This window comes from Trachurus japonicus, chromosome 12, assembly GCF_045865225.1.
Source record: "Trachurus japonicus isolate A0001 chromosome 12, Traja_1.0".
Classification (NCBI taxonomy): Eukaryota; Metazoa; Chordata; class Actinopteri; order Carangiformes; family Carangidae; genus Trachurus; species Trachurus japonicus.
The window spans coordinates 19,681,785-19,694,308 of NC_140918.1; the positions used below are offsets into that span (position 1 = coordinate 19,681,785).

The 12,524-nt window shown below is 41.5% G+C and overlaps 1 protein-coding gene across 14 annotated transcripts in view; it reads left to right on the forward strand.

The window, feature by feature from the left end:
• The window catches only part of rimbp2a (RIMS binding protein 2a), a 59,948-nt gene that overhangs the window by 22,767 nt on the left and 24,657 nt on the right, over nucleotides 1–12,524 (forward strand). For all 14 annotated transcript variants that reach the window (XM_085793791.1, XM_085793796.1, XM_085793797.1 and 11 more), the window contains one exon: nucleotides 11,564–11,653. In XM_085793791.1, the coding sequence (XP_085649917.1) occupies nucleotides 11,564–11,653 (90 nt within the window). The remainder of the gene's footprint in view (nucleotides 1–11,563; nucleotides 11,654–12,524) is intronic.

The window sequence follows — 12,524 nt, forward strand, 5'->3', positions numbered from 1 at the left end:
ATGTCATTTAGCCGACGGGATAGCAGAGAGGGAAACAATAAAGGAACGTTTCCTCCTCACATTTCCTGGCAGCTTCTCAAGATACACAGAAGTTCTACTAAAGGAAAGACACAGAGCACTGCAGAGGGAAAGAGCAAAGGGAGGAGGGTGGGGCACAGAGGGAAAGTGAGAGGAGGAAGAGAGGAGATGTCAGTGGTAAATGGATGTCTGATTAAAGTCTGAATGCAAATACAGTTTAGTAAAGAATATTATGAGCAGCACCTAATTCATCTTGTCAGGAAAGTGCTGTGCTATTCAAATTCTGAAATAAACGGTTGCAGAAAGGTATTTGAGATCTGATTCACTTCAGCTGCTTTGTAATTGATTCACTCAGTATCAGTGTTTGATCCTGCTGATTGATCACATGATGATCCTTCATGTGTATAGCACAAATGTATTTTTAGGACGTTTTCCAGGCTGCCAGGTTTTAAGACGTAGATGTCTTATTCATCTAGCATAGACTAGATAACAACATAAACATACTATCAATAAGGGACGAATGTAGAGAGCTCTCTGGATGACATCACTGAAGCCTGAAAGCCTTGTCAACGTGGTTGTTTAAAGTTTTGGCAAACAGGCAAAGTACAGCAGACCAGAATGCCCTTTCAAAAACTTCATTTTGTGGCCTATTTGGTTTTGTATCGCTACACAATCTCACCATGACACCGCCAGACAAGGTGAGCCCTTTAGCGAGGGAACATGCTGATAAAAGCCTGTTAATTCCACATCACTAATTATCTCCAACTGGCCCTGGTAATTTTTCTCCCTCTCTTTCCTCGTTTTCTCCTCCTCCGTAAGCTTCTTTCTCTCTGTTACTCATCCACTTCTTGATTACCCTGTCTTACTTCTCTTACTTAAATTGTACCTGTCTTCTGCCTTTGTTGTTTTCCTTCACTCAGCTCTTGTATTCTCTTCTCTTTTCTGTCCATCAGTCCCCAGTGTTTTGTGTCTGGAAGGGCTTGAATGATTAAACATAGGACAAAAGTCTTCGGTGGACTGAGCACCAAGGGCAACCAGATGAAGGGGGGAGCGAGGGAGGAGGGAGAGGGTGGTACACAATGTCAGACAGGCCAGCCTGTTCGGATACAGATGACATGACAGCACCTGTGCGCCTGTAACTGTCACCTATTGCTCTGTGCCATTGAGTCCGGCTCACCGGAGACCTGGAACTCGGTCATATGCATCTGCTGTGCACTATTACAGAGGCCATTATGGAATTCTCCATAATTGTATCACTGAAAACAGAAATCCAAGCACAAACAGCAGATACAGCTTGACAGGACACAATCCAGACATCTGTGAGATTGATGAGAGACAAGTCTATGAGAGATTAAAGTGATGCTTTGCATGCTTTGTTCACATGACAGGGATGTAGTCATGGTAGCAGCCCTAACTCTTTTGTCCATGTTGCGCTGCTGTTGCTTTGCTTACAAGAGGAGCCATTTGGTCATTTTGTGCTAATTCAGAGCAAATATTAAGTACATGAGATACACACAACTTTATTTATATAGCTTCTTTATTAAGAAACTGTTTTTGAAAGGTATTTAGCATACAGTATCAAACAGAATAGCTAGAAGGATGGTTTCAATAACAAGATCAACAGAAAAGAAATAAGATTAACAAGAAACCAGTGAAGTACATCTCTTTTTATTGGATGTGGATGATCTGATAGTGAGATGTAAACTTAAAGACATGTAGTTGAGTCTGGCTAGGCAACTTGAACAATTATAACTGGGCACAACAGATAAGCACATGGTGTGGTCCATGATTGGTAAAAAATTAAAAACCAAAACTATGATGAATTCTCAACTCTGCTGGTATTTGCAGCCAATGGGAAGAGAACAACATGTTCTCCTTGGGCTTTATAGTTAGAAGACAGTCTGTAGGATTTTGAAGCATCTGCTGCTGCAGAGGATAAAATTCAAGTTTTATGCTGTTTACCACTGCAGAAACATACTTATCCTTATACGCCCTTTTTATATAATCTAATATCGATACAGGACTGTGATATGTTTCACATACAGCGGGTGTTATTTAAGATAAAATAGTGTTTATATGGATGGATCTAGACTGTGAACCCCCATAGAAACCAGTAGCGAGGAAACCTCTGCTAAGGCTCCATGAGTGTATTTCTAGCATACTGTACATTTTAGCAACTGTGCAGTGAGGTCAGATGTAAATTATTTAGCACTTGTGCGGTATGTTTTGCTGCAGATTGGGGTCATTTGAGTGTGTATTTGTGGATATTGTGCGCGTGCACGGCTGTGTGTGGCGATGTAAGCACATATGGGTGCATGTGTGCGCATCTCCGGCCGGGTGTTGTTGAGACTTTTATGGATTTGGCCGTGCTTGAGCATTTATATGCAAGCTTGTGCATGTGTGTGCACTTGTGTATTCTGAGCATGAAGGTCCATCCGAGCATTATGTGAGCATGAAGGTCCATCCAAGCACATGTAATCCTTAACCAGCTCTTGGGCTCCTCATTAGCATTACACTGATCTTCCTCGGAACTTATTTTCCAGCCCTCTGATATTCTCTGTGTGGCCTGAGGGAATAATAGGTCCTGTTCACATCAAATGTGTTATGTCATCAATGTGACTGGAAGCTTTGCTGCCCACGTCATGGCAACCCTGTTTCACTCACACAGCCTGCTCCCACACTATATACATACAACGCACACACCCACCCACACACACACACACACACACACACACATACTGCCATGCCCTAATATTCCCCGTGGGGCATATGTATACTCCAGGGAGTCCACTGTTTTTCCCGGAGGGTCCTCCATATACAGTGCAGCTGGAGCACCTCGACGTGTCACACATAGTACACAGTCAAAGTTACACATGGACTCTTTTTTTCCCCCCTGGCCTGGCCTTGACTTCTCAGTCCTCCTTTTTTGAAAAAGTGCCGTATGTTGTTTATCGTTCATTGCACCATTTGACAAGCTTCAAAACTGACATCACGCGGGCTGACACAGACTGCGATCAAGACTTTATTAGACCCATCACTGCACAGTATGACATGCAGTGAAGATTGTTGTTGTTGTTGTTGTTGTTGTTGCACAATCCTTAAGGCTGCAGCTAACAATCATTTCCATTATCGCTCAATCTGTCCAGTATTATTTTATGAATAATCACTTTGTAATGCCCACCAACTGTTTCCTCAATCCCACACAACATCTTGCACCATCTTAACAGTCCAAAGCCCAAATATGTACATTGTACACCATTTAGAAAATAGATAATATCAGCAAATAAACACATTTTAGAAAAAATAATGATGACCAGAATTGCTGGTGATCAGTTTTGTTGAATAATGAATGATTTTGATCAGATCAGTGCAACCAAAGGGCACTACAGTACCGCTAAAGAACACTGCAATACAACAAGAGAGGGGAGTAGCTGTAGCTATTTGGCATCGTGCCTCGGAGCAGCCGTGGAGACTCAAAAGCAAACACTATATAAACTGTATATATGTGTACAAGACATAAACAAGCACAAACATTACAGAAGCTGTGCAGAGCTTAGATGAGTAACAGGGGCAGCGACAGAGGAGGTGGAAGAGTGAGGTGAATGAGGATGTGTGTTACGTGGAGGAGAAGTTAATCTCTCTTGACGGTAGCGTCGGCCTCTCCCTGCCTCTCCTCTGTCTTCTCCCTCCATAAAAGTCTGGATGGTCCCCTGCACTGTGAGACACACACACAGGACAGGTTGTAGAAAAAACATGTTTATAAAAATAAAAAAACCTAACTGCTTGATATCCCATAAGCCTGTGTATTTGTGCACAGATCTGAGTGTTTGAACACATCATTCTTCATCAAATCTCCAGTATGTACTTTTTTACTGAGCGCAAAAGACTCTTGTGTACAGTGATTCCTTCCTGAAAGATTCTGGATGCACATAAAATTTCCCGTGCCAGATTGACCTGACACTGAGTCTTTTGTTGCGAGGCATAACGTCTGCGTCTGCGTAGGCTGGGTGTCCATTCAAGCTCCAGTTGATCCACATTATTAAATCTGCAGGAGTGAGTCATGTATTTCGTATTCAGACCGTTTTTTTCAAAACCTTTAATTTACATATGCACTAACAACAGGGGGTTCCCTCCAATGATAAGGGTATTATACATCGTGAGAACTTAACCTCAGTGTGTGTATGTGTGTTTTATGATGTGAGGTAATTCTTGCCACATGAATAATTTTTTGGGGGGGGATTTTGAATCTTTAGGATTCAGATGAGAGGTCTGGAACACACGATGTGCAAGAGCTTTTGGCTAATGTATGCCTGGAGATTCTAGTTATGCAACTCATTGAAGCTTGCACATACACTCACACACAGAGGCACGCACAGACACAAATACTCATACTTGCTATATCGGCATTACCCACTGCCATCTGCGTCCACAGTTTATGCTTATTGATGGTCTCATAGGTCTTATGGCTGTGACATATGCCCATGTGTGTGCACACGTGTGTGTCTGAGTATATACTGTATGTGTCTGTATACATATAACAGAAGCGTACAGTCAGTACCATTGAAACTAGATTAAACACTAATTTATTTATGCTTTATGAATGAGACACCCGTAGGGACACATTATTGGCAGAGACTGGAGGAATGTCTGTGAATGCTTTGAAACTGACACATAAAGGGGAATATTTTAATAGCATGTTGATGAATAATCTATTGATGACATTATGGTAACATTTACCGTGAACTACTCCTCATGATAAACACAAAGAAAAGATGAGTAACGCAAAAGGTTGCGGTCCAAATCTAAAGGGTAGATTTTCTAAATAAAAAGAACATTACATGACTTAAAGGTTAACGTAAATTACTGCATTGTGCAGCTGTAACAGTTGTTCAGGTGTCATGCCTATGTTGTAAACCAGAGGTAATGCGCAGTATTAACAGTATTATAAACAATTGATCTTGAAATGCTCTCGAGGCTCAATGCAGTCTTCCAAGGAAGCTGATGTTTGGCTCAAGATCAAGTGGGATTGAAGTTGCACGTTCAGTTGTGAAAAGGCAAACACCTACTGAGCCCTTCAGAGGACAAACCGTTATGTATCATCTTTTATGCTGCAGCGAAGCCCTTGCTAATGCTGCACAATAAATCTTCAAAATGCCCCTCATTTTCATAACCAATTCCTTAAGTACCAGTGTTCAACAGCTTTAAAGTTTAACATCAACCTTGAGAATGTGTCCTCCGTAATTTGTTTGTAATCTACAGTAAATGATCACACTGATGACTATGAATGTTTTACTTCATTGACAATATTTATACTTACCACTGCCAGCCATTTTCAGACGGTACTGTACTGTATGTCTTTTTAAGATCGATGTTTCCCCTGTACTCAGTCATTGTTTTCTTTTTATTTCACTATGGCATTTGTCTTGAAATGTGCTTTAGGTGGGTAATCCATCACTGTGAAAATATACTTGTGCAATATGATACTACAGCTACATGGTACTACAGCTGCAATCAATCACTGTGAAAATGTTCCTTGAGTCAGCTCATATGAGTTTTATGAAAAGCAACATTCCCTGCTAAAAACTGAATCACCATCAGGTAATGGAAGAGAACGCAATTATGAACCTATTTCACTCTGCAAACTCCGTGTTTGTCTTCCAAATGTATTGTGAGCAATTTGTTTGTTAGTCACAGTCATAGTTTACATGTGTGTTTTCAAGGTTCAGGACTTAATGCCATGTTGCTAGTGATACTTACAAAATGGGGATCCACAAAAATGCCCCTTAGCACTCCTGGTGGTCAAAACTAAAATAATCTGAAACCAATGGCTCCCAGTTGAAGAAAAATGAATCCAAAACTCTTTAAAATGTTTGGTACTATTGTGAAATACATTACAGTTTTTAGTTAATGGCACAAGCCTAAATTGAGGTTAATTAATGGTCAATTCACCCCAGTTCTAAAAAGGTTATAAGATAATTATTTTGAAATGTCACAATAGTGAGTTTAAAAACTATGATGTGGGGAGCTGATGTGTTTGTGAGCTGAAAAGCATGCAGTTTATACCTTAGATATTGATATTTAAAGGTATAATATGTAGGAATTACCCCCATCTAGCGGTGCGGTTGCATATCGGAAAGTATTCTTGATGTTGCATTCACGTGAAATCGGGCAGACGTCAGACAGACACCAGACGCTGCATGTAACAGGATAAACAAGCGTCTAGGTAAACAAGTGGTCCGCCAGCACGAGGCAAAACAATACAGGCGTGACAATATGTTGTCATGGTGATGTCGTATTGTTTACCTGACCCACGTTTTACCGTCTTTCCCTGTTAAAACTGTCACCACTGTGTAGTGTGAGGAAGGACGGAGGCACTGATGTTGCATTCAGGTGCAGTCAGGCAGATGTCATTTACTTTACTACCTGGAAAACTTTCTCCCCGAGCCGACAGCTCCGGTGAGTTTCTATGGTTACCTACTGTACGGTCACGCTGCCACTGAATGTAAAAAACAGCGATGCAACATGACAGCCTCTGTATGGTGCGTCGCCCACTTATGTATTTGTAACAACTTGTAACAACTCAGGTACGAGAACGCTTTCATTTGTTGTATGCGGGTGTGATTCAACTTCAGTGAAATACGTATTTATGAAAGCAATATTAGATTTTTGCTAATAAAAAGCCAAATAAGTTACATACTGGAGCTTTAAGGCTTTAAATATGATTCAACATGTAAAACTACCAGTGGTGTTTAGAGTCCAGAACAGAGTTTACAGAGTCCTCAGTAGAGTTTTAACAGCATTAGTCCTGATCTGCACCCGTTTAACTGGGCTCATTCGAGGAGCTGTCCATGGTCCTGACTTGTCTTCTACAGACATTAGGCGGTGCCGAACAGACAGCTGATGCTGCAGCTGCTATTAGTGGTGGGACAACAGTCGTGACTCTGACTCCATTTACCCATTCTCTAACCACATAAGTGCAGAACAGTCCTACACACACACACAGACATTAACTGTAGTCATCCTATTAAAGCACTCAACACAAAGTTTAGTGGAAAGTAATGGAGGAAGTAATCTGTTTATGATATGATAATATTTCAATAAGACTGAAATAATCTAATATGGTTGTGCAAAGTCTTTTATTTGAGGATCAGTTCTAACAGCCAGTCTGAACTGCATTTAATCTAACTTACAAAGGAGAATATGGAGTTGATTATGCTTCATACTGTATGTAGGTGAGGAATGCTCTGAGAGTGTGGTTTTTGTGTTATAAGTAGAGAAATTAATGAACGTTGACTTTCGCTTTGAGTTTCAGTTGGAAAAAGGTTTCATGTAGCAAAACACATCTTGTTGCAGAAGGTATTATACATTTATTATCTTTATATTTTACATGGTCATATCTTTTTGTGTGTTTTTCCATGAACTTCTGTCAGCGTGGTGCATCTGTGTTTGTCCGTGACTTTACTGGTACTGACAGATATGTTGTCATTCATTGTCCTTTTTCTCCCAGTTAAGTGGAACCAAATTTTTCTATCGTGACATCTGATTAATGACAAATCCTCTTTGGAGTTTATCCTCTACCCACAAGAATCCCATTTAGAGTCAGGAGTATCCATCTCAGCACCCACAGGTTCATTCTCCATCTGTTCTTCATTATTAAGATAGCAGCTTAGGGGCGGTGCGTGGCGCAGTGGGTAGAGCGGCCGCCCCATGTAGAGGCTACAGTCCTCGCCGCAGGCGTCCCCGGTTCGAATCCCGCGTCGGGCAGACCTTTCCTGCGTGTCATTCCCCCTCTCTCTGCCTCCCCATTTCCTGTCTATCTCTACTGTCATCACTATCAAATAAAAAGGCAAAAGGCTGAAAAAAATATACTTTAAAAAAAAAAGATAGCAGCTTATTCTTGTTCAAATATCATATTGCCAAGTTTGGTATTACCAATATGATCCAAGACCTTTATTTCTAAATTAAGCAAATCCAACATCCTGTCTCTATAATCTTCCGTTGGCTGACGACAGATAGCATTTAAATGTTGCAATTAATTCCCATTAACAGCTGGTTTATTATAATGTGGCACATCATCCACAATTTGAAAGCATAAACACCTTCCTTAAATACATTTAAAGCCTACATCACTGTTAAATTCGGCATCTTCAGGATTGTAAATATTTTCTTGCAAAAACAGCTGTGAGGGCAGAAGTACATTTACATGTGATAAAACAAAGCTGTGTATGTTGCGTGATGAAAGGAGGGAATTATTTTAAGATTCTACCATTCATGTTTAATTTCCATCAGTATGAAGGCACATTGGATTCATCTGAGAAGATCAAATCAAATCATTTTCAAGGAGTTGCCATTCAAGTCCTCATCATCAGAAAGTGAAAAACGTATAAGGGAAATGTCAAGGACAAAATAAAATTGTGTACTGATATCTTGTTCATCAAATCAAAGTGACTCCTTGATCTGGTTTGCATCAGAACAAAATACAAAAACCATGACACTGCAGCTTTTTTCAGACTTGCTGATTCACAGACACACAATACTACAATAACCAGAAGCACTGCCTTAATCCACTATGTCATAATCAGGTTATTTATGGTACAACTGATCTCTTTCCAGTGAACACATCATGAACAGTAATTGATGCATTTGATGTCAGATCAAACACAATGACATGCGAAGATGATTTCCATTATGTCCTGATCATAGTATTGATATGCTTCAAAACTTATTATGAAAACTGTAACTGTAAACATGCTCCAAAAAGTATCTATCTTCTCAGTATATAGTTTGATCCATCATGCAAGGAGAACAGAGACTGTAATGGCAGGGAGATACACAGAGTATACAATGTAATCAGGCTCTAAACTACATTACTATTATCTCTACTGTCTGTCTGCTTATTATGAAGCCGCCGAGAGATGGTTAACTTAGTTAAGCATAAAAACTGGAAACAGTGAGAAGTAGCTTGCCTGTCTAATGGGCAACAACTGCCTACTAGAACCTCCGAGTCTCTATGCTAAGCTAAGCTAACCATATCCTGATATTATACTGATATCAATTTTCTCATCAGACTAAATCCTCCAAAATCCAAACTTATTCTCTGAAAGCCTTCTCCTGTCAAGCCAGTTACAGGAAAGCTGCTACTTTATTTTTCCTGAACCAAGTGCTAAATCGCTTCTAATGTAAGGTTATTAATTTCCACATACAGGAATTACAGTATAAACAATTACCCCTGAGGCAGACATGGACATAAACAGAGAAACTCAAGTCACTCAATGTGGATGCCCAATACATTTTGGGACTCTCTCAGTGAGATGCTGGCCCCAGTGAGCAGAGCAGATTCAGGGCCAGCAGCTAAATTAGTGGGTTTGGGGAGAGAATGATAATCATGGCGGCGACGGAAGGAAAACGTGTGAGAGACGGAGATAAATGGAGAGAACAGACAGAAGGGGAAGGAAGAAAGTAGTTGTCTGTTTTCTATTTATTTGTGCATATTGACGCCGGTTTAAATTGGCACAGAAATGTGTGCGCGTCCCTTGGCTTTGCAGTGTAGCACTGTGTTTACAAGATGTTACACAGTGTTAAGCAGAGCTGTGAATGTGTGATTCACTAGAAGTGGGAGGAAATGGAAAAGCAGACATCGTTCCTGAGGCCTGTAAAAAGAAGCATTGGAAAGGTCACGCTTTTTTCTTTTTTTGTGTGTGTTTCTTTTCTTATCACACTCAGGAAACCTCAACCAAACTCTTAACCCCCCCCCCGCACTTTCCCCGCCGAAATGTTGTTACAACCACTCTTTATTCCAGTTGTCTTTGGATCCCTCCCTGCCCCCACCCTCTCTTACGGTGTCAACTACAAGGCCATGTCCTGGGGTGTCAGTGCAGAGGACGACTGCAGCTGACACCTCATGACGCGCCGTGTCTTCATAATTAACAGTCGGAGGCAGAGGAACGAGCTCATTTGTGGCTGCTGCTGTAGCGAGGTGTGGTTCTGTGCGCTGGCTGCTCTGTGGTCTGCAGTGATGTGATGTGGCGACAGCGTTACACAATAAGAGCAGCCAGTGAACTCACTCACCAGTCTCTCTGTGTCTTCCTGTCCTTGTCTGTTCTCTCCCTCTGTCTTGGTTTGATTGTGTCTTCCTCCGACAGCCCTAGCTGTCTCTCTGCCTGCACACACTAAGAGATGGATGAACCTTGCCGGCCTCTCACGCTGTCTGTTTTTCTCTCCCTCCTCCTCTTGGCTCGGGTTTACCGAGTTCTATTTGTGCTGATAAATTTCATCATAAAACTCTGCACCACACAGTCTCTTCTTGGACTGAAACTGACACACTAAGCTTCAACACCTTTTTTCTTGAGGTTCAGGACAGCATATATCATGCATGTATGGTGTATCGCTGTGTTTTGACTGTTTACAGCTCATCCGTATAGATTAAAAATAACACAGACAGCTGCACTTTATGGAACTTAAAAATACATCTTTCATCTGTCAGATTGTGTGATCGTCAGTTGTCAGTTTTATTCTTCTTCTAAATTCTACACATATCATAAAGGTGATCGAATTAAATTCTCCCTTGTCAACCGTCAACCTAATTCTCTGTAGTTTCAATATTTTCAAATCAATAACAAGTGTTGAACCCAGGCCCAGCCACCATCACATCCGGCTAGACTTCTCAGGCAAACAAATTCCTCGACTGACTCTCAGACTGCTCATTGTTTAAGGACAAAGCTGAACAGAGAAAAGGCTATTATAAATTAATTATCCACGTATTATAGTGGGGATGCTGAGAATGACAATCAACAGTATGAGCTCAGTGCACCAGCATGAAGTGGTATTATGTGCCAGGATATGACCAGTCGCAGTGAAATCACTCTTGAATGCTCAGAGCTGCGATAGGAGAAGAGCATTGCCCTAGTTTGAGTCTGGCGTAATTATGTAATGCTTGAGTACCTGCAGCACCAGCGGCATGACAACTTCTGAATGTGGATCTGTGCAGTGGAGAGTGCAGACAGGAGCTCCACACCTCTTTTTAAATCCCTTTTACGTGGTGTGAAACTTAATCTCATCTTGAGCTTGCTGGATTTTACCAACATTATGCACTCATTTTCTCCTTTCTTTGCATCCCTCTCTCCTTAGTTACTTAATTTTTTTTTACGTCGGTCCTCTCCCCCTTCCCACTTTCTATTCCTCTTTCCATCACTCTCCATCTCCTCGTCGCTTTCTTGCCGTGCTCCCCTCCTTTTCAGCCCCCCCCTCTCGTTCCTAATGCCACATACCAAATGGAGGGTGACAGTATGCAGCTGTGGGTTTTGTCCTCCAGACAGCATCTTGGAGAAAAGCTTAGCCACACTTGCACATGCATACAGACGGAGGGAGGGATCGGCACTAACCTGAGTCTTTCATCTGTCGCTTATGTAATAGTTAATAAGATGGAGTTCCGCTGTGTGGCTCGCATACGTGATGCAGTCAGACATGAAAATCTTTGCAGCGAGGGGGAAAATGTGTCATAGTTTACCAACAAAGTTAACTTTTGTTTCTCTCTCTTTTCCTACAGAAAGCAAAGCTCCATGCTGCCCTGCAGGAGAAAAACCGTCTGAACCTTGAGCTGATTAACCACCACCTGAAGGCATCGAAATATGACCAGGTGAGACACTGCGCAAGGATACATTTAAACACACACACACACACACACACACAGTGATACCGAGTGGCCAGATCAGACAAAGATCGATGGTAAAATCTATTTTATTTTTGCAGTACTAGTGATAGAGGTGCTACATATCACACGTACAATGTCTTATACATGACTGTAAAATCAGTCATGAGGTGGGATGTGTGATCCATCTCTACAGATCAATAAACCTGCAGCCGTGTTATCATCATCATATGTTATCACGTGTTGCCTCTCCAGTGCTTTTAAATCTCTAACATATCATCTAATACATAAAACCTATCATCATTGCACCTTCTCCCTTCCCCATGACTGTGGCTGCACTGGGATAGTCCACACATGCGTACATAACACACACACACACACACACCCAGACAGAGACACGGCGACCGTCTGCGATGGTGGGCGATTTGCTACTCTGGTGCTAATAGTGACTTTCACAGAGGGGGCAGATTTGACACATGTCCAGGGACTTGGCTCAGAGCTCTTGCTCCACCGTGTCCACACAAAAAGATGCCATCTGTGCACTGACAAGGTGGTCACAGAGATGAAAAGAAAGTGGGGCAAAGGTATGTCCAGTCCTGCCAGGTGTACAGTAGGAATAAATGTGAGTGGCTTGCAAGGGCCATCATGGCAAAGACGCAAACAAAACGTACTGGACAGGAAAGAGAAAGAAAGACAGAAGCTGAGAGTGGGAGAGAAAGATGATATGGTATGATATGATTAGAGAAAGTGATCACTGAAAATGAATTACACTTGCATTGTTAGATCTTTGCCAGAGAATTAACAGATATAGATAATGAATATTTTACACCACATGAGCATAACATTTATTGCAGGGCTT